Source organism: Aulonocara stuartgranti, assembly GCF_965226115.1.
Source record: "Aulonocara stuartgranti genome assembly, chromosome: 2".
Lineage (NCBI taxonomy): Eukaryota > Metazoa > Chordata > Actinopteri > Cichliformes > Cichlidae > Aulonocara > Aulonocara stuartgranti.
The window spans coordinates 11,037,972-11,062,675 of record NC_138940.1 but is presented as its reverse complement, the minus strand read 5'-3'; the positions used below and the strand labels follow the sequence as shown (position 1 = coordinate 11,062,675).

At 42.8% G+C, this 24,704-nt stretch overlaps 1 protein-coding gene across 6 annotated transcripts in view; it reads left to right on the top strand.

Annotated features, from left to right (window-relative positions):
• The window catches only part of LOC309717088 (transcription factor COE3), a 141,339-nt gene that overhangs the window by 18,048 nt on the left and 98,587 nt on the right, over positions 1 to 24,704 (top strand). For all 6 annotated transcript variants that reach the window (XM_082551367.1, XM_082551370.1, XM_082551366.1 and 3 more), the window contains 5 exons: positions 791 to 947; positions 3,319 to 3,382; positions 6,007 to 6,062; positions 11,116 to 11,189; positions 21,053 to 21,121. In XM_082551367.1, the coding sequence (XP_082407493.1) occupies positions 791 to 947; positions 3,319 to 3,382; positions 6,007 to 6,062; positions 11,116 to 11,189; positions 21,053 to 21,121 (420 nt within the window). The remainder of the gene's footprint in view (positions 1 to 790; positions 948 to 3,318; positions 3,383 to 6,006; positions 6,063 to 11,115; positions 11,190 to 21,052; positions 21,122 to 24,704) is intronic.

Below are 24,704 nucleotides of genomic sequence, written 5' to 3'. Positions count from 1 at the left end.
CCAAAAACTCCTGAGTCATCGTTCTCGCTGTCTTTCACAGCGACTAATCTAAACCACGCAGCAGCACATTAATGACTAACCTCACGCTGATCATGTCTCGTGTTTGCTTGGCTTTAGTTTGATCCATTTTTGGCATCTTCTTCCTGTCATATGATGGCGTTTGTCCCTGACCAATAGTTTAACCGTCATCCTCCGTCTTCACTGTGCTAATGTGTTCATATTACACTAACTATAGCTCTGTAGCTAGCCACCATGTTTCTCACCATTAACCATCACTGCTGTACATTTTAGTTCTTTAGAAATACTTTGGACAGATTACGGTATATCGTCATACATGGAAGCTAGCTAGCTAACTGCTTACTAACTTCCAACTGCTAAGTTGACATATAGGACATGGTAGTAAACACATGAAACCGGTTACCTTGACATCCGGATCTTGGATTGTCCACTAGTGACAAACCGCCACCTTCAAAGGGAAGCACCTTAGTCATTCTGATTACAGAAGAAAGAACCAGTTGTAAACCATTAATGTTGTTTTCAGTAACTGAAGCCACTTGCCCAATGTTCACACATGATTATGTCCACTCTGAAGATTTGGAATTCATTTCATTTAATTCTTCTGTTGTTGAGCTTTTATTAACTCCAAGTCGAAAATGATCATCCCACTTTTAAGGTGCCCACCACAGCAACACGGGCCTATAAATCAATATGAATCAATTCACTGTGCTGTCCAGATTAGTGTGTGTGATCCTGTTGAGTTGGAAGGTAACATTTTCTTTCTCTGTTTCAGTGGGGTTGGTTTAGCCCGAGCTCACTTTGAGAAACAGCCTCCATCCAACTTGAGGAAGTCCAACTTCTTCCACTTCGTGCTGGCGCTGTACGACCGTCAGGGTCAGCCGGTGGAGATCGAGAGGACTTCCTACGTGGACTTTGTGGAGAAAGACAAGGTGAAAAGATTTTTTATTTCTTCAAGAATCTTCTTCAGATTTTAGGTGTTTTTTTTTTTTTTAATTTACATCTTTGACAGGAAAAGAAGAGGTCAGGTTTTTAGGCTTAAAATTCTAAAATACCAGGAATAGATCTAATTTGTAGTAAATGTTCCTACCTTTCATACATCAGAGGCCCATGTCAGGTAATGTCCCCTTAATTCTTAATCTTAAGCAAAGCTCTTATGGAGAAAAAACGAAGGAAGAGAACAAAGGATGAAAAGAAATCTAACAGGACTACAAAATAAAGCAGGAAACATGTTAATGATTAACAGTAAATAACAAGAGCCCAGTGCATGTGGTCAGAGCAAGACTTACAGGGAACGATTTTAAAGTAACACAGAAAGCGGTCCAGAGGTTTTTTGAATTTTGAATCGGGTATTGTTTTATGTTTTATTTTGAAGGTTTAACTCTGAAAACTGCCATGGTACTTTTTTGTAGTCAGAAGTGACCATGTTTGGACGAGAGGGTAGAGCTAAGTTAGCAGCTAAGGCTAGCTAGCTTAGTTAGCAAGCTTCATTCATAGCTTCACACTCAGAAACAGATACCTGCTAATCAGTATCATCCAGATAAAATCTTACAATTTCTCTAAAATTGGAACTCAGACTTCTTGGACAGTCTGTTAGTACAATTAAACGCACAGCATCATTTAAAGTTCGACATTTTAACATGCGAGTCCGTGGAGACTGGCCTTCTGCGGAAGCCTCTAGAGGACACTAGGGGAACTGCATCTTTTGACATTTTCATTAGTTTTATTTTTTGATTTTTAACATTTAAATTACACCCATTGAGCTGGTGATCCAAATCTGTGATGTCTGTGTTTTCTGATCTCATGCTGCCCTGTCAGCTGGATACAGAAAACCTCAGTTTTAATGTGACTGTTGGGTTTAATGAGCCCCAGTAACAACAATGAAATCCTGGTTATGTGGAACTTCATCTGTAAGACGGGTCCCATGTTGAAAGAGAATGTTTTGGCAGTTAAAATGAAGTGTAAATATCCAAAAATACACAAGTTTGGATCTGTTGTTGACAATATACAGAAAGTACATGAGAATCGCTTCCGCTGCTAATAACACTGGTGATAATCATAATAACATCCCGACAGGTTTGTGGGTGTTTGTTCTTTGATCGGCTGCCAGCTGGCACCATATTCTCCTCTCTACCCACTCGCTCACCTCACCTCTGCTTTGACCTCGAGTCTCTCGCCCTGATACCCCCCCCCCCCAACACAAACACACTGGGACTGAGCCAACACTCCCGGGCACAGTTGGCACCGAGTGGCCGACCAACGCAGGCTGAAAGGAGGGAGAGCGAGGAGGGGAGGCATGATAAAAAAGGGGAGTAAAGGTTGAAAGAGAGAAGAGAAGAAAAAGATAGGAGGAAAGGTCAAGACAGAAAGAAAAGGAGAAAAGAGGCGGATGGATGGAGAATAAAGGATGTTTTTAACTACAGAGTCTGAGGCACAGATTACCTGACAGTTAAATGCATGTTTAGGCGTAATTAGAAATAAAACCCTAAACTTTTCCTTCACACAGGTAAGAAAGTGATCAGAGAGCTGCGGAGGTCAGGTATGGCATCACCTGTCCTGTCGACGAGACCTCCAAAAACATTTCAGAGTAAATTTCAAAATAAAAGCTTAAACTCAAATCTGTTATTTTCCTCATAAAACAGTGATGCTTGGATGCAAATGATGGGTGTGAAATGCATTCTGGGACGTGTCCTGATAACACAGAGCATGAACGTCTTCTAATCTGACTTTATTGGAGCTTTGTGTTCGTTTCAGAGGAGCATAGGGATCAGAGAGGTCAAAGGTTACAGGGAGTGTCATTCAGCTGCTAGCTTAAATTAATTTCAGCTTATTGTTTTTTGTGTGTTGTTTGGTTTTGATTTGCTTGGAGTCTTTTGCTTTTAGTATTTGGTGTGTTGCACTTGACCAAGTGTGTAAACACCTTTAACTGAGAGATTCTGGTTAGACTGTGGTTTGGTGGCGGTGCAGACTCTTTTTTTTTTTTTTAGCTTTTACATTGCTCTTCCTTACTCTTTGACAGGAGCAGAAAACATGAATAGCAGGCTAATATGATACCTAACAGCTCTAATATTTGGGAAAAGGACCATGGGTCCTCTGGACCAGCTTTTGTTGACAACTTGTCATGTTTCACAGCTCGGTGAGCTCAGCAGAGGCGTCCTTTTAGTGGCTTTTACTTCAACACATCATCAATCATCATCTGCTTTTCTTAGGATTTCTAAATAACCTTTCTGTAATACTTTCTTACATGTCAAATGCACAGTCAGGATGTCGTTGTTTAACGTGTACTTTGTGTTTTTGTGACAGGAGTACAACGGCGAGAAGACCAACAATGGAATCCACTACAGGCTACAGCTCCTCTACAGCAATGGTGAGCCGAGTGTGTGAATATGCCACTGATCTGGAATCAGAGGTGGAAGTCTGTATAAAGAAAAAGGGTTGAAAATGCTTTCTGTAAGCTGTAAACATCCTGCTAGCGAGTCATTTTTGAAGGTAGAAAAAGAAAAAAATTACAACTTTTTCCTCACATATTTACTGTCAGAGTTTTTCCGTTGCCTCCTCCTGTTAACTGAACCCTGAAGAAGATTTTCCTGTTTTTGTTTAGTCCGTTTGTAGCTCCTGACTCTGAACCAGGGCTTCTTCATTAGGACTGGTTTCCAGTTGCACTAAACCAGTTTGCAGAAAACTGCAGCGTCTCTTTATTTCAGGTCCAGGTGTCTCTTGTGTTGGATGAGGCTCTGGTTTTTTCTCCTTTATTTTTCTGTTCAGACGAAGTTTTTAAACCCTCTTGGTGTAACTGCAGCTCACAGGCTCCTGGTATCCCCGACTACTGATATCTATTCAGAATAGAATCGCTCTCAGATTTCAGTGTGAACACTAAGTTTAGCATCAGGACTTCACAGTAACCCAAACCACACAGCAGACTAATTAATGACTAACTTCGTGTTTTGGATGGATCAGAGGTTCTTTGGCTGAAGTTTGGTCTATTTTAGCATTTTACGTCAGTGCTGTTTAGTTTTAAAACAAAAGTCCAAAGTTATATCAGAGCAATAGAGTTTAGTTTAAAGAAATCCTTCAGTCAGATTAGGTTGTACCATCTGTAGAAGGGACTAGCTAGCTCACTTCCTGTTAATGTCTAACTTTGCTAAACCTTGTACATCCTGTTTTTCAAAAAGCCACATATTGATCAGTTTATTGGAGCTGAAAGAATTTGGAGTTTGATTTTAGGAGTGTTTGAAGCAGGAAAGAGTTAATGAAATCAGACCAGAGGCAGAGAGGATGGTTACAGAGGCGGTAGAGACAAAGACAAGAAGTAAAAAACAGCAGGAACAAACGGGTTTAATAAATCCCTCTTCTGATTCGTCATTCTTTGTAACATTTACGTAGGCAGAAGGCTGTCACGTACTTACGGTAAGCGTGACGGCGACGAAATTCAGTAGATCTAGTGCAAGTAAGACAATCATGTTGCAGAAAGAAGCGTCTGCCTTTCGCAGCATGTAAAAAAGCTACAACGAAAGCACTGATGATGCAATCTGAGGTCAAAGCATAATGGAAATAATGCCAATATTTCTGCTAATTCTCAATGTTCGTGATGAGTAATGAAGGCAGATGTGAAGCAGCCCGCTCTGCCAGCATGCTGCAGGTTGTTTAGGTCCAAGTCCAAAAACCCATCAATAATATGTTCCTTACACTGGAGACACATTTGCATGTGCTGTGCTCTTAAAGAATGACTGACAGCATGAAATTAAAGCCGAAGTGAGCCGTTTTTAAATGCTGCTGCTGCTGCAGGTCAGCCGAGTCTTTGTTCAGGCTGCATTTTAGATTTGCAGTATTGATTGATGAAGTCGAGTTAATGATCGCTCTTTCCCACAGGTGAAACTGTCTGTGTTGGTTTGCGGTTGAACTTTTCCTGGATGATTTAGAGTTTAGAATTAGCGGAGATGGAATTTATATTAAAGGTCACCTCACCGGAGTTAGAGTTTAACTCAGCTGTGCACTTTTAAGACTGCGAGGCTGGAAAAACTTTTTCATTATCAGCACGCGGAGCGGCGGACATCTGGAATATCTGAGCTCTGTTTTGTCCATCGGTTGGTGGTGGTGGTGGTGTGGTGTGGTGTGGGGGAAGTGGAGGGATCTTTTGCTGATTCAAAACACACAGCTCGCCTTTGTGCTGGCACGAGTCCAGAGCTGCAGGAGGAGGGCGGCCGTAATGCTCTCAGACCCCCGCAGAAACGCCAGATAAAGTGGGACATAAAAGAGCGTTTTCTTCCAAAGGGGGATAAATCACTCTAATATGAGTCGGCGTCGTCGGATTAGCATCTTACAGAGGTAATTGACCTCATCTGCAAGCGGGACGGATAGCCGCCATTTAGGCTGCAGACTGCTCAGCGCTCAGCCGCAGAGCGAGGAGTGAATCATGTCAATTAGAAAGCAGAGGAAGCTGCGAGCAAACGGCCCGCAAAGCAAGAAGTAGAGGGAAAAAAAGCTCAAACGCACAATACAATTAGAGCTGCTCTGCCGCTAACAGGTGTTCCCTGCAATTTACTTCCTCCACCCCATGTCGTGTTTGTGTCACATTTACGCCCGGATGCATGGCTAATAAAAGACAAGCAGCTCTGATTGATATTTAATTTGTCGGAGAATGAGGATTCCTTGTTATCCTTGAGGAAAAAGGCGGCGGGGGGGCCGGAGAAGGCGGCCTGGCCCATAAATAATAAACAGCTCTGGAGCAGCGCCGCTGTTTGTTTTTGCTGAGGGGTGTGAGCGACGCCGGGGCGAGACGACAAGAGCGCTAGAAAACACAAATACACAACCAGGACATGAATCGGAACAGAATTCATTTACAGCACGTTATCAGGAATCAGATCCTTTGTTGGGGGCGGATTAGCATAAGAGGCAAACGCGGGCATGTTGATGACAGTAATTTATATCTGAACTGTGTGTGTGTGTGTGTGTGTGTGTGTATGCTCATGCTTCTCTCTGTGTGTTTTTCAGGCATCAGGACAGAACAGGATCTCTACGTCCGGCTCATAGACTCCATGACCAAACAGGTGAGATAGCGCACGCACACCTGAGCTCTGATTCACTCATAGTGTTTACATCAGAGTGAGTTTGTTTTACACACCTGCACATGTCACAGCGGCGTGTTTTAAATGTCACACAGCGTGTTTCTGCACAACGACCTGCAGCCTGGAGACTGCCTGGATCGAGCCCCAAAGCCTAGATTAGTTTGACTGAAATAAATCACAACTGGGAAATATTTTAGTGGGCTTGAATAGTCTTACAAACATCAAGCAAACAGTTGCATTGGAGTTTTAGAGTCGCTCTATTTCAAGGTAGTTTACGGTGAGCAGAAGAAACGTCTCGTGAACACGACTCAAAATACAATTTTTCAGAGTCGTTTGATATTTTTCGGGAAACCATCTTAACCAATCAGAGCCTGTCTTCTGGCTGTTTCTAAATATTACCTATAGAAGGTTGGTAACCCTTGTGTTGTCCTCGGTTCAAAAATGGTCCCTAGGTGAATGGCAGACAAGAATATGGGAATCCCGAGGGTGACACAAGGTTATTAATATCTGTAGATTTTTGTACTGGTGGCTTTGAAATTCATCCCAAATACAGTTTGAGTTGTATTTTTGAAGCTATGATGCAGATCTTATAGAGGTAAAACCCTTTGAGGGATTCCTGGATCGACTCCAATACTGAATACCTTAAACTGTGCCATTTTCTTGCAAGTCCTTCCCAAACTTTATGACCAATCTCGGTCAAAAATAGACAAACTAAATAAATCAGATAATATTGTCAGAGGTGGTAAAAAAAAAAAAGGGTGAAAACATACATCAAATGAAAAAAGAATTAGTGGGCAAAGAACAAAGTTGAGTTGTCAGAGTAAGAATACTGGAGTAGGTCAGACGAATGCGTTGGATCGTTGAATGTTCCATGGATCAGTCGAATGCCGACTGTCAAGATCAAATCAAATCTGTTCTTTCAGTGTGGAACACGATTGTTCTGATATGTCGCTGAGTTACTGTTAATGGAAATCATCCAGAACCATCGGAGCAATCAGCACAACAACATGATTGGCTCTTTTGTTTCCGGTGCGGTTGCTCTTTGGTTCTTTTGTGGATGGGGGCAGGACGCCATCTTTGGCTATGCAGGCATCTCCTATAGATTTGTACTAAGGATTATTCATGTGTTGTGTCTGCCTGATTGTGTCCCCGAACGCGTAACAAACAAGACTTCTCTGCCGGTTTCAGGCACATAGTTCAAACCTACTGTAATCTTAAAGCGTTCCCCTAAAGTTAAAACTAAACTTTCCTGTCCTCCTCCGCCTCCTCCTTACTTTCTTAAACTCGAGCAGCACTGATGTGTTTTCCTTTCCACTCGATGTAGCTCGGGCTTCAGCTGACTCCACGTCCTCCCATCTTTCCGGTTTTCACTCACTCAGAAACCCCCGTGTGGGATTTGAACCTGTGAACAACCTCGCTGCCAACAAAAACCTCCAAATGTTTCCACATTCCTGTCAGCGCTGCCGGCTGACCTCCCTCCTCGTTCCTCCAGATCCTCCTGTTCCTCTCGTCGAGCGCTCTACCTCAGATGTTTGTCACTGTAAATATTAAAAGACATCCAAATGTGCTCGCTTCTCCTCCCAGCTTCAGCTTATTTATCCCCCGTCATATCACAACCCTCCCGGCTGCCGCGGCCCTGTCGGCATGTCACCGATCGATGTACCAAGCGGCTCCCCGACAAAGCGTCAGCCAAACCGATCAATAGGCCCTAATGTGGCGCAGCGGCGGCACACTGGAGACAATAATCCTGACACCTCCTCCATGACACACACACACCTTCACCTCCCAGTACACGACACCCCATTGGTGGAGAGGCAGGCCTGACAGACAGGTCGGCTGGAGTCCCCATGGATCGATAAATCCCCGTCGAGGAGCTGTTAGGAGCCCCGCGTCCACGGGTTTGTCAGAGCGAGGAGGAGCTGCATTAATGCAGATTGGACCGTGCAGCGATGCAGCTGGCACAGTAACTTCTGCACAGTGAGTCACATCATGCAACAAGGCCGAGGGGCTCACACACCGGGAGACCCCCGCGGGAGGTGTTTGTGCTCCTTTTGGAAAATATTTCTGAGCTCAAATAACTCATATTTAACCCTCTCAGGCTCAAATTAAACTTTTTGTTGCTAATGCACAACCAAGTCCTGCAGTGGTACTCCTGAGTAAAAAAAACCTCATAAAATATGTATGTGGGGTAATCAGGTTGTTAGTTTTTAACTGTTGCAAATCGGCAACGCCTGCCTCGAAAGGGTTAAGAAATGTTCAGCACACGTTTCTCACGTCGTCTTAAGCGAACTGTTGTGAAGACTTCCTCAATGTAGGCCTCGTCTTCCTGTTTTTAACCTTTTGTAAAAATCAGCCTCCTCTTCTAAAACAAGTCTTAATGTGCTCCAAATCGTTCACACCCCAGGTTCATGATTTTCTCCTTAAGCTTTTTATATCTTTGGAAACCCCACGTTTTAAAACGTTCGCTGACAAACAAATTTGTAACTTTCCGACATGCTCCCTTTACAAAACATGCATCAGTGCTTGAATGACAAATGAGAAACACTTTAAAGTGACATGTAAACAGCGTTTTTAGTGTCACTGCAAACACACACACACTCTGAAGGCTGCTGAACTTTAATCTGAAAAACAGTTGTTTTTGTTCTCAAAGTTTTTTTGTGAAATATTTACTCAGAACAAAATTTTAATAAAGATACTCAGTCCTGCCCAAAACATCTCACCTTTTCCAAATATTCACTTTCTAATAAACAACATTATTTTTTCCAAAACGGCCTCGTCCTCACTTTTTAAACATGTGAACGTCTGAAAATGTCTGAGGTGTGTCCCCGCAGAAAGGGGACATTAACCTGCAAATAAGCATGAAAGTGGACATGCAGTCACGCACTCACAGGACTCATGCATCAGGAATGATGATGTATAAATATCGACCACCAGTTCTCTCTGTGTGTGTGTGTGTGTGTGTGTGTGTGTGTGTGTGTGTGTGTGTGTGTCCCTGATGCAATCCACATCCCTCCTGGTCAAACTGGAGCGTTTTAATCCAGAGGAACAGAGCCAGGATCGGGATCAATAATGCAGAAGTGGTCGTTATCCTAAAAGTATGGTCCCCCAGGGTGTGTGTGTGTGTGTGTGTGTGTGCAGGGTGGAGGTCTGTTTTGACTATAAAGGTGGATGAGGTAGCAGTAGGTCATCGCAGGAAAAAAGAAAAGAGGAGGAGGAGGGGTGAGGACACACACCCGTGTGCTTTTAGTGGAGTTCATTTACAACAACCAGGGTATTACAAAAACCACACACACATTTCTGCTTCTGTCTCTGTGAGGGCCCTCTTTGAAATAAAGGAGTCCCATCACGGTGAAAATCAGGCAGAGTCAAACCCGAGCCCTCAAACCCGCACTGATGCCCTCTCCTTCCAAAAACGTCCCCATAAGGACGTGGGTCCCCACAAACACCCATATACGAGTACAATCGCACACCTAGCCCTACTCACAGCGGTCATCCGTCATCCAGACTCTGACACGACAGCTCTGCGGGGGCGAGGAGGAGGGAGAGTGGAGGATGAGGAGGGGGGCTTCATCCTGGGGCGCCACCCGCCATCTGGCAGGGAATTCTGGGAAGGCCAGAGGAGGCTGAGACCACCAAAAGGGGAGGTGGTGGGAGGTGTGAATGGTTGGAGGCCATGTTTGACTTTATTACTGGTGCAGACTGTGGATAGGCAGAGGGGGGTGACAAAATAAAAGGAACACCTGGACACATCTAAATATCAGGTGATCAGATTGAAGCTGAACCGGATGTACGGCAGGAAAGCGATGAATGCTAGTATACAGACTAAACTAGTTTAAATGGTTGGGGGGGGGGGGGGGGGGGGGTTGCTTTTGCATTTGCTGCCACCTATATCGGTTCGGCTCACGGGGGCAGCAGAGATGCCCGGCCGCCTTCTCCAGCTCTTCTGGAGAAACATGGAGACATTCCCAGACCAGCCGAGAGATGTGATCTCTCCTTCATGTCCTGAGGTCTTCTCCCTGTAGGACATGCCTGAAACACCTCACTGACGAGGTCTCAAAGAGGAGTCTTGGGTAGATACTGAAGCACCTCAACTGCCTCCTTTTTGGAGTCCCTGACAAATGACTGAGCTCCTCACTCGGTGTCTGAGGCTTCGGAGGAAGCTCATTTCAACCACTGATATCTGCAGTTTAACTTTTAGGTTCCTGCCCACTGCTTCTAGCCTTAGAGGTAGTTCGACTAGTTCGACCAGCTCTCTCTTCACCACAGGTCTCAGGAGGCAGAGCTGGTGATTCGATCCCTGGCTGCTCCAGTCTGCATGCCAAATACCTTTTGGGCAAGATACTACCCAACGTTGCTCTCTGATGCGTCCATTGGAGTGTGACTGTATGTGAATTTTAAGTAGAAAGTGCTTGTGTGAATGCGACGTGTTGTTTATAGTACTTTGAGTTCTCCAATAGAGTCGAGAAGTGCTTTATTAGAACTAGTTCATTTATCATTTACCACAAAGGCCCAGTAATTCGTTCCCATCACTGCAGATGCTGTGACAATCTCCCGCCTTCCCTCGCTCGTGAATAAGACTGAGGTACTTGAACTCTCCCACAGTAGGCTCCAGGGTAGGGTGCCCAGTTCACCTCTGACCACCACCCAGTGGGGTCCTTCAAGGTCTGATCCCCAGTTGCTAAAACTGGTTCCCAGCTGGTTTTATTCAGTTCAGAGTCTGGATGATGCTGCGGTTAAATCTCCTTAAGCCCAGTTTTAACTTTTGAATGTGAAAACTGGTTACCTCATAAGCAGATATATTTTGACAGAGTTTGGTTCTTTTAACTAGTTTAACTCGTTTAACATATTCAGCTAAAATGCATCAATCACAATGAGCTGATTTGTCTTGTTTTGTTTAACAGTTGTTTACCCATTTGCAGATTTGTACTCTGTGGGAGGAAAAATAAATGAGATTGTAGGCCGTACGATTTCATGTGATGAGTTTTAAGGAGATGAGTTCTCTGTCGTAATCAGCTGTTTGCTTCTGTCCCATCAGCCCATCCTGTATGAAGGACAGGACAAGAACCCGGAGATGTGTCGCGTCCTCCTCACCCACGAGATCATGTGCAGGTAAGATAAAAAAACAGATGTGCTGTCTGTTCACCGATTCAGCGCTTGGCTCAGCGGCACTTTGGCAGGAGAGCAGGCGGCAGTTTCTGTCAAACCTGTGACTTTTTAATTTGTGTTTTTGTTCAGGCTGAAGCATGGTTTAATAACAGTGCAGTGTAATTATCTCCCTGCAGTGTGTGTGTGTGTGGAGTGTTAATTATGCTTGCAGAGGAAGTGCGTGGTTGTTAGATTGTGATATTTAAACCAAAAGATGATTGGATAATGGAGAAGTTTAGATGTGAAGAAGAGTTTTTGTCTCTGAGAGAAGAAGGTGTTTAAAATGTAAATAACTGATCAAATTTAAACAACTGAATAACAGAATTTTGTAGGTGTGTCCAAAAACAAAGAAACTGATAGAAGCCGGCCAATCACAAATAAGCAGGCTTAATGAGACGGGAGCTAAAAAGTCTTGTTTCAGAGAGGGTGGGGGTGTAAAGAGAGTACAGTAGAATATAAATAAGGATTATTTTTGAAATGTGAATCATGCAAAGCTGCTCTAAAAGAGTCCAAGAAGGAAAATAAAAAGCTGGAAGTCATTATTATTGTCGATTAGTTTTGGGTATAATTTCTATGGAATGATGTATTCATTTTTTGTTATATGTTAGATTAAATTCTTCAGAGGAAATGAAAACACTCAACTTTGGGAATGTTAAGCGTTAATCTTTTGGAGGCCTCTCCAAGCCCAGAGTTTGAGCGGTGTATGTGCTTCTTCTAGGACAAATATCATCTTCAGATTTTGTGAACACGTTAGTCAGTTCATTAAGTTAATCAGAAAAGACTAATTTTGCTATAAAAATGTCCAGACACCTTTTCCAGGGTCCAAGCAGTTTTCTGGCAATTTCATCTTCGCTTAAAATTCTATAAATAAATTCGTTACTAAAAATATTAGAAAATTTGTCTCTCAATGTGAATCTGTCATTAAAAATGATATATTGTTATTTACATTTAGAACACATTATTTATCTGCCTTTATTTAAACATGCAGCCTTAGGGCCTGGTTTTAAAAAAATGCGGCAAGATTTGAACACAATCCCGAAATAGTGTTGTTAATTTTACAGGTGATTCACAAAAGTTGAGCTGTTTTTCATGTTACTTTTACACAGTGAGGGCATTTAAAAATGTTTTACAAGATGTAGATTTGATGATGGTTTTACATCAGAATTTAGTTTCACTTTTACATTTTTATTTGAATTCTTAATTATCTTCACATTTTAATCTGTACCTGAATTGTAAATCTTAAATTTTGTGTATGGATTTGGTTTCCGTTGTGTTTTCTAGTTTCTGCTTTCATTCTAGTGGCAGCTTTGTGCCTGAATATATTTTCATTTCTTCCCTTTTTGAGGTATTTTGTAACTTTAAAGGTACTCCTGTACGGCTTTTCGTTATTCGAGGTTGTATTGATAAAGTGTGTGTGTACATTTGTTGGCCTGAACGCTCTGTGTGTGTTTTTGTGAGAGGAAAAAAGAGCAGCTGTTGGGTTGTTGTTCATCACACCAATCAACACGTTTCCTGCCCTGCGTGTCTCTGCTGTCGTCTGTGAGTTAATGGTTTTACTGGTTCAGACCGAGGAGTGAAGGAGTGAAGAACAACCATAGTGTGTGTGTGTAGCAAGGTGAAAATAGGACACACAAACACACAAATATATAAATACAACTGAATCTGAAGTGTCAGTTGGAGCTCCAGCAGCCTGTTTCTCCATATGTAGGAAAAAAAACATCATTTTTGATGGTTTATATTTATTTATCGCTCATCTGTTTGTTTCCCAGTGTGAATAAACTGGTTAATGTGGACATTATATCCTTTTATAACTTTTTAGGGGCAGTGAATTGGTGAATGAATGAAGAAATTAGTTTACATGTTAACTAGTCTGTTTGTAGAGTTAACTGGTTTAGGTGCACTACAATAAACTGGCTCATCTGGGATAAACTGAGCCAAATGTGTTCCACAAGCTGGTTTACATTAAAACAATAAAGGGAATAGATTGGATTCATTGTTTTATTGAATTAGTACATGCAGTATATTTGGAGTTAACTGGATTGTCAGTGTATAATTTTGTATAGAGACCAGTCACTGATAGGAGACCAGTCACTGATAGGTAAAACTTGCCTAAATGGCTGGAGAGCGGTTGCTGGGGTTAATGATTGTTACATCTTTAGGGAAAAAACCTTGAAGGGAAACTCTTTCTGTTTCCACTTTTCACAGCTTCACCAGCTTGGTGAGTATTTTGTGAATGTCTGCAGAGAAGTTTGTGTCTTCCATGCAAACTATGGATGACTGCAGCTTTCTGCTGGCAACCAAAGCGAGGTTTTTGGTGCAGGACCCTCTTAGCGACTGACTGCCAGCAACCTCCAGTCACCACTTGCCAGCCGGGAATGCACATTTTTCCTATCACTTGGTTGCCAGGGTGTCACCAATCAGGCTACAGACCTTGGTGACTGAGATTATGAGTTTGCTGCAGTATACAGTAATAGTCCAGTAACGTTGTAATCTGCTCAGTAAACTGGACCAAATGTACAGCGAGTCAGTTTACATAGTAACAACTTTGTATGAACCTGAACAGTTTTTTTCAAAATTTTTAAATTAAGTAATCACTCAGTTCATGTTTGCATAAAATTTTAGCCATCATAACATTTGAATAAATTGGTGCATATTTGGAGTAAAATAGTTGGTGTAAATCTGGAAAAGACGGGCCTAGCTACCTAGGTGTGCAGTTTTGGAGGTGGACATTAAACTGAGTTATCTATAAAATAAAAAGAGCCAAATGTGCAAAAAGTTTATCTAGAAGTGGTTTGAGAAACTGATAACTTTAAAATCAGTTTAAATATGTGGTAAATTGGGTTAAATTGGGTGCACACTGTTAAGATGTTTAAAAAATAGGTAAAAAATGGTGTAAACCTTAATGTAAAGTGTACACATGTGTGGTGAGTTGGTGCAAATCTGAAAATAAAATTGACAATGTTAACCTGATAGAGTGTGTATAGTAATCTGGGTCATCTTTAGAGTAATCTGGGTCATCTTTAGAGTAAACTGGGCAAAACCAGCAACAGCTCAGAGTGGAACTTGTTTAAATGTTTAGTAGACTGATTTTCAAACTGTTAAGATGTTATTAAAAAGTTAAAAATGGAATAAACAGGTTTAAATGTTTGTTGGATTGGTTTACACAGTGAGCAGAAAACTCAGTTTGTACCATTCAGTTGAACTTGAAGCAGTTAAAACAAGAACAGGTCTGACATTTTCGACCTTGCATCCGCCTCCTGCTCTGCCGTTTATCTCTCCCGCTTTTTCAGCCAGACTTGAGTATCTGTGAACTTCCCTTTTGCTCTCACTTTTTATCGAGCTCACTTCCCCCTGCGAGATTCCGTCGATACGAGCTTCATTTCCATAACGACGGCTGGCTGTCGGCGTCTCTGAGCTTCAGTCATTATGTGATTGAGTGCGATTATTAACCAGCTTTCCCCCTGATGGATGTTGTGTTTCCATTCACTAATGAGTGAGGCATCAGAGACTGCCTCGCTGTTTCTAACACGCGCTCCGTGTTTCTCTGCCTCCATGGCCCCAGGTGAGGTCGTCTTTATGGGCGTCCCCATTGGTTTGTCTACCTGGATGCTGCACCTTTGGGTGTAGCACCTGCTGCAGGATGTTACCCTCTAATGTTTTTTTTAAATAGAGACATTCTCTGGGTTTCTTCGGGTCTTAAAGTAGTTAGGTTTTCTAGGAAAACCTGAAAACCTGAAAAGACATGAAATAGTCAGTATTTACATTAAACTGAGCTTGTTTTAGACCTTAAAAGTCTGATATCTAGTCATTCTTTCCCCCCCCCTCATAAATCTTGAAGAATGCAGCAAAAATGAAAGAAATGAATGCCCTTGGTAGTGAATTCTAGGCCTCATCATCCTACTTTTTGCTGATATCCTTCTCATGTTGGTCAGTATGTTGATGAAACTGGTATTAGATCTGATTTGAGCCTATGTTTAGGTTTTAAACCTGCCTAAAACTCTGAAAAAGAAACATTATGCTCTCACTGCTTGAGTTGTTGGTTACTAACAGATTTATATTTTATATACATTTAACAGTCATGTAGAAAAAAACCTTTTTCATGCACTTTAATCATACAAGAACCACCGAACTCAGAAATTGTCACTGAGATAGTGACAGTGACAGAGCATCACTCTGTCCAGTTACGCGCTACACTAATGGCGTCACAGCTTTGTTATTCAAGCATGAAAACAAATCCCAGCCTAAGTAACTGAATGTTTTAGTCCCTTCATCCTGTAAACCTGGAGAACATCCAGCCAGGATGCTACAGCATCAGTGCAGCGGATGCACTAATTTGAAGAAAGTACATGTAAATGTTAAAATGAGGGACCCTCAGTCTGAACAGTTTAAGTTACTAGTTACAGAGAAAACATCACAAACTCTCAAAAGTTTTGAGCTTTTGGGTTTGCAGTGGTGCAGATTTCCATCTGAGTGTTTGTGAAACACATTTCTGGATTATCTGTGGTGTGATTTGGTTTGTTCCTGGATTATCGCAGATTAAATTCTGGATTTTTATTCAGTTACTGAGTTGGAACTGGGTTTGGTGGTATCTGTTTTTCTGGAAGCCGCTCTGGGACACTGTCAGGTTCCTTCACTGTGTGTTTGAGCTCTGACCTCGCCATCATATTACCGATTCACATTAGCCCTTCTTAAACTGATCTCTGCCATCACAAAGCAGCGAGAAGCAGTGAGAAGCAGGCGCTGCAGCGGCGGCAGCCAGGTTGGCACTGCGGCATTGCCAGCAGGCTCCCAGAGGCTCGCCAGCTCCGGGCCGCTCGCCTCGCCTCGGCTCGCCTCGCCTCGTTGGCTGCCAGGCTTCGGGCGATGCTGAGGAAAACCTGCTGCCGCGCTCACAGAGGAAGGTGGCGTCCAGGCCGGGCTGGAGCGAATCAGCGGGCCTGGCGGCTGCTGTGGTTTTCCAAGCCTTTGGGTAATTACAACACTTGCCCTTTGAAAGCGAGCCCTGCATCCCCAGCCCGTCCCACTCTGTGTTATCTGGATGCTGTGATCCTAGTGACGCAGTGGGAATCGCTGTTTATTTTCTTTCTGTGTGTGTGTGTGAGAGAGAGAGATAGCAGCACCGACATGCCTGGACAAACCTTCTCTTTGTGGCTTAAGTAGATTCCACTTGTGGTGACGTCTGAAGTGGCAAGGAGGAGCAGCCAGCGGTAATGATGCTTGTGTGGCCTGTCTGAGGCTCGCCGGCCAAACTGGCTCCTGTGGCTCCAATGTTTTTGGTGACCTGAGAGAGAGTGTGTGTGTGTACGTGTACGACCAGTCTCTCTCTGCAGCAGGGACGAGCTCTCGCCGCCAAATGAGTGACAGCAGCAACACCACACACACTGTTTGTTTTATTTTAGCCACACACACACACACTCATCCCCTCTCAGGTCTGTGTGTGTTGTTCCTCGCAGTCATTAGCCGGCCGTGGTGTTAGCCTGTTTGCGGCCCGGGGGGAAACGTCATTAGGGCGATATTGTGGACGCTCAGCCAAGGTTTGTTTTCGTCTTTGGAAAGGGGCCCCAGGTCCCTGGAGGGGCCCCGGCAGTGCTCCTGGGGTCCAGTTTGTTTATAACACTTCTTTGGCAGTTTGGAGGAGGTTGTCACCACAGCAGCACCAGTGGGTTTCCAATGCTAATTGGTCTCCTGGAACTTTCACTAATGGCTCCAAGTAGCTGGGGGAATAAATTATTGTGGCGCGTTCTATGGCAACAGTCACACGTCCATACAGAGACACAAACACGGCACTCGGTTTATGATTTTTCTGTACTTAGAGATCAAACGGTGTGATAAATGATTCATAAAGCGACTCATTTGGCATTCGCAGCCTCGATTTGACGCTTGTTTGTCAAATGGCAATTTGATTCAGGACAGCATGGGGCGAACGCAGGACGTCACGGGTCATATGCAATATGATTAATTTTTAAGAATTACCGGAAGATATGTTAATGACCCTCGCAGCGATAAGAGAAAAGCATTGTGCAGAGCAGCTTGTCAGAAGGAAGAAAATTAGATCTTGTGTCGGGATCGTGTTGTTATTTTAATGATAGATGGATCGCTTGTGTCAGATTTTTTTATATTTGCATTTCAGAAAGCTCGAGCTCGCCATTGTAAATTAATTTTGACAAATATCTGAACGTTTCTGTCTCATTGTTGACTGAAAAATGTCCTCTGAGGCGGAGAAACTGGGAGTGATACCGAGCTGCAGCTTAAAAGTACGCTGAGCTTAAATGTAACAAAAAGTGCAGCATTTAAATGTTTTTGTACTGAATGTGAAGCTTATGTTAAAGTTTCAGTCCACTGGAATATAAGTTATGCAAACATAAACTGAGTGATTACAACAGGGATCTCAAAAATAAGGCCCGGGGCCCAGAATTGGCCTGCACAACACTCCAATTTGGTCCACTGGACGGCTTTGAAAAATGCAAAGATCTGAAGGAGAATTATTTTAGACGTTTAACTGTATTTTCATAATTTTTATAGCTTCTGTTGCTGATAATGACAGGAATGGTCTGTTTGATGGTCTGTTGTCCGATAAACATCATTGTTCACATTCCTCATGTCATTATGTCCTAACACAGCGGTCCCCAACCTTTTTTGTGCTACGGATCGGTTTATGTTCCACAATATTTTCGCGGACTGGCCTTTAAGGTGTCGCGGATAAATACAACAAAATAAAACCAGTAACAGTACCAAAAAAAGGAATATTATTCATAACACACGGGAAAAGACCCAGGGAAACCGAGTTAACGATAAAAATGATTAAAAAAATAACGCTAAAAACCCTGAAATCATAAATTTCACACCCGAGCCTCAACTCTCGCAGCCAAACGACTCACGGGCCAGTACTGGTCCATGGCCTGGGGGTTGGGGTTTGCTGTTCTAGCAGATGATTTGTGTTTATTTTTACATGAAATGGTCAAGGTCACGTTTATTTCTATAGTACATTTAAAAGAACCAAAGCCAAAGTGCTTCACAGGCAGGAAAAAAGAGAAAAAAAACCTGAAAACTGAAACAATTACAAGATGCTGAGGTTTGGCTTGAATTAAAGACAGCAGAAATCAGTCTTCAATAAACATTTACATGCAGAAACATTTGGGGCGGTTCTAATATATAATTCCAGTATTCCAGAGACTTGGCGCAAAAGATCAGTCAGCTAAATGGTAACCCATTTACTCTCTTAAAAATAATCAATAAGCCAACAAGGTGAAGCTAAAACCGGAGTAACACGTTCTCATCTCAGATGCATCATCTCATCTGAGCTAAACGTCGAGCAGTGGGGTTTTGTCTTCCCAAATCAAAAGCATGACTGACTCTTTCCAAGACAGTATGAGGAAGATTGGCCCCTCAACCCAAGTGGAAGCAAAAAGTTTTTACATGTTTATCAACATGCAATGTGTTAGTAAGAACACGTAAATTCATCCCTGTTGTGAAATTCAAAGATCGGACTCCACATTTGTTGTTGTCTTCAGATCTCAGAAATACTTCAGTTTGATTTTTAAACGTGTGCCGCGGTTCCATCTGCCTCTCGGCTCTTTTAATTAATTAAATATGAAAGTATTTATTCATACTGTGTAGTCGTTGTTGCATGTAAAACACTTTGTGTCGCCTTGTTGTTGAAAGGTGCTCTACAAATAAACTGGCCTTGCTCGGCCTCCCCTCTGATTGGTAGAGGTTGAACATGAAGCCTGAGAGGAACGCCTGCAGGCACTGCTCAGGGCAGTAAAAACACTTTAACATCCTCTGCATGTTTTCATGAAAAATAAAAATATTCACAGTCAATATCCTCAAAAAAAAGACACATGAGTGAACACCACAAATGTTATTCATTATTTCTGTTGATTTACTGACTGTTTATTAAAAACTTATTTTGCTGGTTTAGTTTGAACTCTGAGTCCTAAATCGACTTTGTCCACCTTTTGTAGTAATTAATACCAACTACAAATGAAAACAACAACACATCCCTCTGAAAAAATAATACTATAAATGGCACATTAAAGTTTTGTAAACCCAATCAGCTCTGCAGCAACTCTCCTGCAGTTTGTATTTGCAGCTGATCAGCTTCCAGCCCAAGCAGCTTCACCCCGTTGAAGGCTGCATGAGAGGTCACTGAAGCGTCCTTCTTCTCATTTCTCGCTCCTAACCCTAACCCTAATAGGGCAGCTTTGCCTCTCACTTTAAGACTTTAAGACTCTCTAAAAAAAACTCACCTCGCTCTGATTGGCCAAGTTCTGGAAGCCTCCAGAAGAGCAGCACACAGTGCTTTGAGAGCTACACTCTTGGCTTTTGTGAAATGTTTAAATATTAAAGAGACGGGATGGCGACACCACCCTGTCCTCATCCCCAGGCCGTCACATAGCGCGGCCCTTAGTGCCATGGTTACGAACACGGTGTGAAGCGTCAGGATGCCGGGATATCCAATTACAACCTTTCACCACGTAACGATGTCATTCAGCCTGTCCTCGTCCCAGGGGCGTGGCTTTGCACATGTGCAAACCTGGCCGTCGTCCCTGTGGCCATATAGACGGAGTGACACATGAGGGTGAACAGATTTAACCACAATCTTTCCAAAGCGTAGTCACTGTATTGTATTTTTACCCTGTTTTGTCTTTTTTCTTATAGAATTATTTTAATATTTAAACCTGATGGTGGTTTTTGGCCTGATTCTTTGATCTTGTCCGTCCCATAACATCTGCATCACATTATAAATAAATTTGATTGGATATCAATATTCAGATCAGTCAGTACTGATGTACTTTGTTACATCCCCCACCTGACTGCACACCTCATGATGCATTCACTGATGGCCTCCAGCCGTCAGGACATTTGGACGCTTCGTCATTCAGACAGTTTCCTGCAGTTTCAGTGTGTAAACGTCTGCAGCGGCGTCTCATCCGTCCATCCATCTGATGGATATTAATGTGCCGGGCTCAGCCGACTGCTGTTCTACATGCCACACTGACCCACCACACCAAAAGCCTCATTTAGCTCCACCCGCCCCCCACCCTGCAGAGCTGAAGTAGAAATCCAGCGCTCCCTCCGGATGCCTGCACAGACTCTGGACGGGCTACTGGCTCGTTTAATTTTGGAGTCTGCGGCCGCTTGGATGAAACACCGGCCGCTTCGCCCTCTGGCTACCTGGACGGCTGTTTGGCGAGGCGCCCTTCGGTTGGCTGGCTGGTAGTCAGGGCGATGGCACCGGGGAGGGTGGGGGTGCTTCCATTGCTGGGTATCATCCAACTGTTAGTGACCTTGGCTTGGACCCCACCCAGCTGGACTCAGCTGTGTGTCTGTCTGTGTGTGTGTATCTGACACCAACTTGCTTTTCAAAATAAAAGTTTTTTCCGGATAGCTGGGTGGATTTATTTTAGAAGCAGATTATTAACTAATAATATATATATATTTTTAAAAATCTATATTTTTTCACAAATTTGGTTGAAACTACAGATAAAGTTAGAAGTCACTTTAGTTAATTTAAAGACAACTTATTTTCTCAACATCCCCTGCAATTAAGCTTCATTCTTGAATATGGTTTGAATTATTTTATTTCCCTGTTCTCTCTTTTGTGACTCATGTTCAGCAATTTGTGAAAAACCTGAAACTGAATTTGCATTTTTTTAACACTACTGGTGAGCTGAGCTCAGCGAGCTGTGAATGTGAAGATCACTGATGGTTTTACAAATTTTTAAAGGTTAGAGAGGCTCATTGACCTGCACCTGTTTTGGGTAATGTTTAAATCTGTTGCTTTTTCAAGTCGTGTTAACTCAGTGTGTCCTTTCCTTTCACAGCCGGTGTTGTGACAAGAAGAGCTGTGGAAATCGCAATGAGACGCCCTCTGACCCCGTCATCATCGACAGGTAGGAACTGTTCTGATTTTCTTTCTGCTGCTGTGTCTGGTTCAAGTTTCTGGCTCAGTTTGTGATGCTCATGAACATCAGGAGTGATCGCACAGTGAGGAGTCTGGCGTTTATGATTGGACATTGGTTTAGCCTCCTGCTTGCGATCGCGAATCGTTTCTTTGACGTCTAATTGCACGGTCGGCGTAAAGCTGGCTGTTGCCGAGTATAAATGGAGGGAATCAGTTGTTTGATTATCTCTAGTTGCTGCAAGTGAACGCAGCGCAGTGCAAACTGCAGGTCAGGGTTACTCCTATCCAGCAAACAGGATTAAATACACTTTTGGTTTATTTGCTTCTCACTGTGAATGTCTTACTTCTCATTCATCAATAGCAGCCATCAGTTAGGCTGATTTTTTGAGAGTCAATCTAACTTCAGTCCCGTTTTTTTCCCAGAAATCTGCATCTCTCCGCCTTCAGCAAAAGTTTGAGTTGTTGTTGTAATTGTTTGTGTATGCAGGATATTAAACTCGGCCCACTTGTCTCGGTCCTTTCGTGTGGAAATCATGTGGTAATGTACGAATGAGGCTTGGGTGGGATTATGGTGTTAAAATACCAATCTTTCTGTTTTTGTAAAGGGAGAAAAAAAACTTCTACGGGACACATCTTTCTAAAATGGGTTAGACCTAGCACTGATGGATTAGTCCTCACAGGGTTAAAGTTATAGATGGATGCTACATTTAGTGCTTGTATTATTGTGCACTGCTCAGACATGCTGCCAGAGGACAGTAGTTACAGATAAAACGCTGCGCTGAGCTCAGCGAGCTGTGAAACATGGCGACTGTTTGATAAAGGTGAGCTAGCCAACATGGACGACGCTGTGCCAGAAAGCTGTGGCTAACAACGATGGACTAATTACCTCTAAATAAACAAAACTAGCATAATTTTCTTAACGATGTATCTGATATTGTTTAAATTTCATATTAATCTCGCTCGACAACCAAGAATCCTTGCAACTGACCCATCGTATTATTGTGATGCTTTGCATCTCTAAAGCACAACTTGTCCTGCAGTGGAAGAATTTTTGAGCAAAAAAAGTCTTAAAGACGTAAATGTTGCTGTGGAGGAAGGATCAAAGATGTGACTTTCACCCTGGAGACTGGGGTTTGTGTCCCTCAAAACCAGAAATAGATGTATGTATTTCTAGACTTGGAGCTTGTTATGTTTTCAGATTGGAAAAAAATTGTTTTTGGTGGAATTTGGTTTGTTAGATGTCTGTTAGGTCCCTTAAAATACAACATTCACCACATATTAAAAAGAATTTATGGCAGAAATGAGATGGTCAGTTCTCTACTGTTTTTACAGATTCTGCTTAAGTAAAGAATATCTTACATTTTTATTCAGAAAGTAAATTGTGAAAGTGGCAAATGAAAACCCCATGTAGTGGTGCGTTTAAGGACACCAACATTTAAGAACTGATAGCTGAACGTTCAGCAGAAAAAGAAGCTTTAAAAAGAATAACGTGAAACTTTTTGTGAGGCGATTTTTATGCAAATTAGCCTGCAGGGAGGTAAGGTTAAGATCACATAAAATGTTTGCATGTATGAACCTCTCGCACATGTTGATGCAATCCAGCTGTGCTCTCTGTGCAGCTGTTGCTGGCATCAGTCGGATTTCTTTTGTTTCTTTCCTGCTTCTTCTGTTTTTTTGGCGTCTCACTTCTTTCTCACCTCTCGCTTCCGGCACGAGACGCCGCCGTGTGAATCGTTTAATCAACACCAGCAACAGCAAAATAACATTTACATGCTGCAGTACGAGTGCGAACTGGCGGCTGATCACAGGCTTCGGTTCGCGGCGTCTGCAGCTCTTTAAGACCTAAAGAGGTCCGGTAACGCTCCTTTTCTTTTATTCTTATCCATGAAAACTTACAGCTGGGAAACACTGACCCAAAAATGTGATTCAGTGCATGTCAATAAATTCATGCCCTCGGAAAAATACGTTTTTTGTTTTTTTTTTCTGATTTTAAAACAGCAGCCGTGATTCCTTAATTTATTTTTCATCCAATGCCACATTAAAAAAAAAACAACCCACATCCAATCAGGCGCTCACAACTGCCAGCATCACAATCCTTTATTAACCCGGCGCTCGTCCTCACCGTCTAATCCCTCCGCCCTCGGTGTCCTTGGAGTCGGCGGCTGTCCGTCACAACGCCTGGCTGCAATTGGTCGGGTCGCAGTGGTGGGAGCCAGTGACCTCAGAAGAGGTCAGGGGGGAGGACGGAGGGGGGGAGGGGGGCCAGGACCAAGTCCATGTTGGCTCGTTAGAGAGGCCTTGGACCTCAGCCACACACATGCACACACACACAAATACAGGTGATACACACTTCCATAGTGTGTGAGCTCTGAGACACACATTTATAAGAGAAAACACACAAGTACACCCACAGTGACACTGACACACACACACACACTGCTGTGTCCTCTCACCTCAGACTCTGTGTGTGTATGTGTGTGTGTGTGTGTGTTTAAAGGCTTTGTCACCTCTCCGTGTGTTTTGTCACACATGTGAAGGACTCTAAATGTGTCCACCCAAACCTCAGGGTGAAATCTAAGTCCTGGTTCAGACTTCTGCATTGACTCTTTGCAGAGCCGATGATGTAACATATCTAAATGTCCGGCGCCATTGGCAGCGTTCTTGCTCGTGCGTGGCGTTACTCATCTTGTGGTCATGTCCCGTTGTTTTATATCTCGAGCCAACCACGATACAAACAAAATAAAATCTTTGCTCTATGTTGTGGTCTGGTCTTTAGAAGATATTTTTCCTCCAAGTTTTTCCACTTTGTATATTCTGATACCTTCATCACCCTCCTTCCAGGAATTTGCTGCCACCTGTGAGTCCTAGAAGAATAGAATAATCCTTTAATTGTCCCACCAGGGGAAATTTGGTTGTAACAGCAGAAAAAAAGCACATGTACAAACAGAACAGGACACAGAACAGAAACAGCAAAAAAAAAAAAAGACATCATGGACAATAGTTACGAAAACAGAGTACAGATAAAAATGGGAAACCCAGGTTGTAGTGTGCAGACAGAGCAGGGTACTGGAAGATGTTTAAATAATTAAGAATATTTAGAATATTCAGAAAAAGTACAGATTGTGCATTGTACCTGTGCACAATCCTTAAATTGATGCTATGATTATCATTGCTCATTTCAAGGCGGTGATTTTTATTCTGTCACTAATAAATTCAAAAACTGCAGCGAATTTCCAGAGAAGTGCACGTCAGATTACAGTGTAGGGTTTCAGAGTGGTCTGCGGTGACGCACTGAAGCATTAAGTGCAGCCCTTCTAGAAGCAAGTTTTGACACTCAGCCTCTGGGCACTTACTTTGGACGGGGAGAGACCCTAAACTTCAAGGTCAGAGGTCACAAACAAATCGGGGTAACAAAACACTTTTATTGTAGGATCTTTACAATAAAAAAGAGCTTCAGTGGATTGTTGCTGTGATTTTCTTTTATGATGAATCAAGCTAATGTTAGCCAGCTAGCTGATAAACTTATCGGCCAACATTAGCCAGAATTCCAATTTCTTCTAATAAAGCCTATT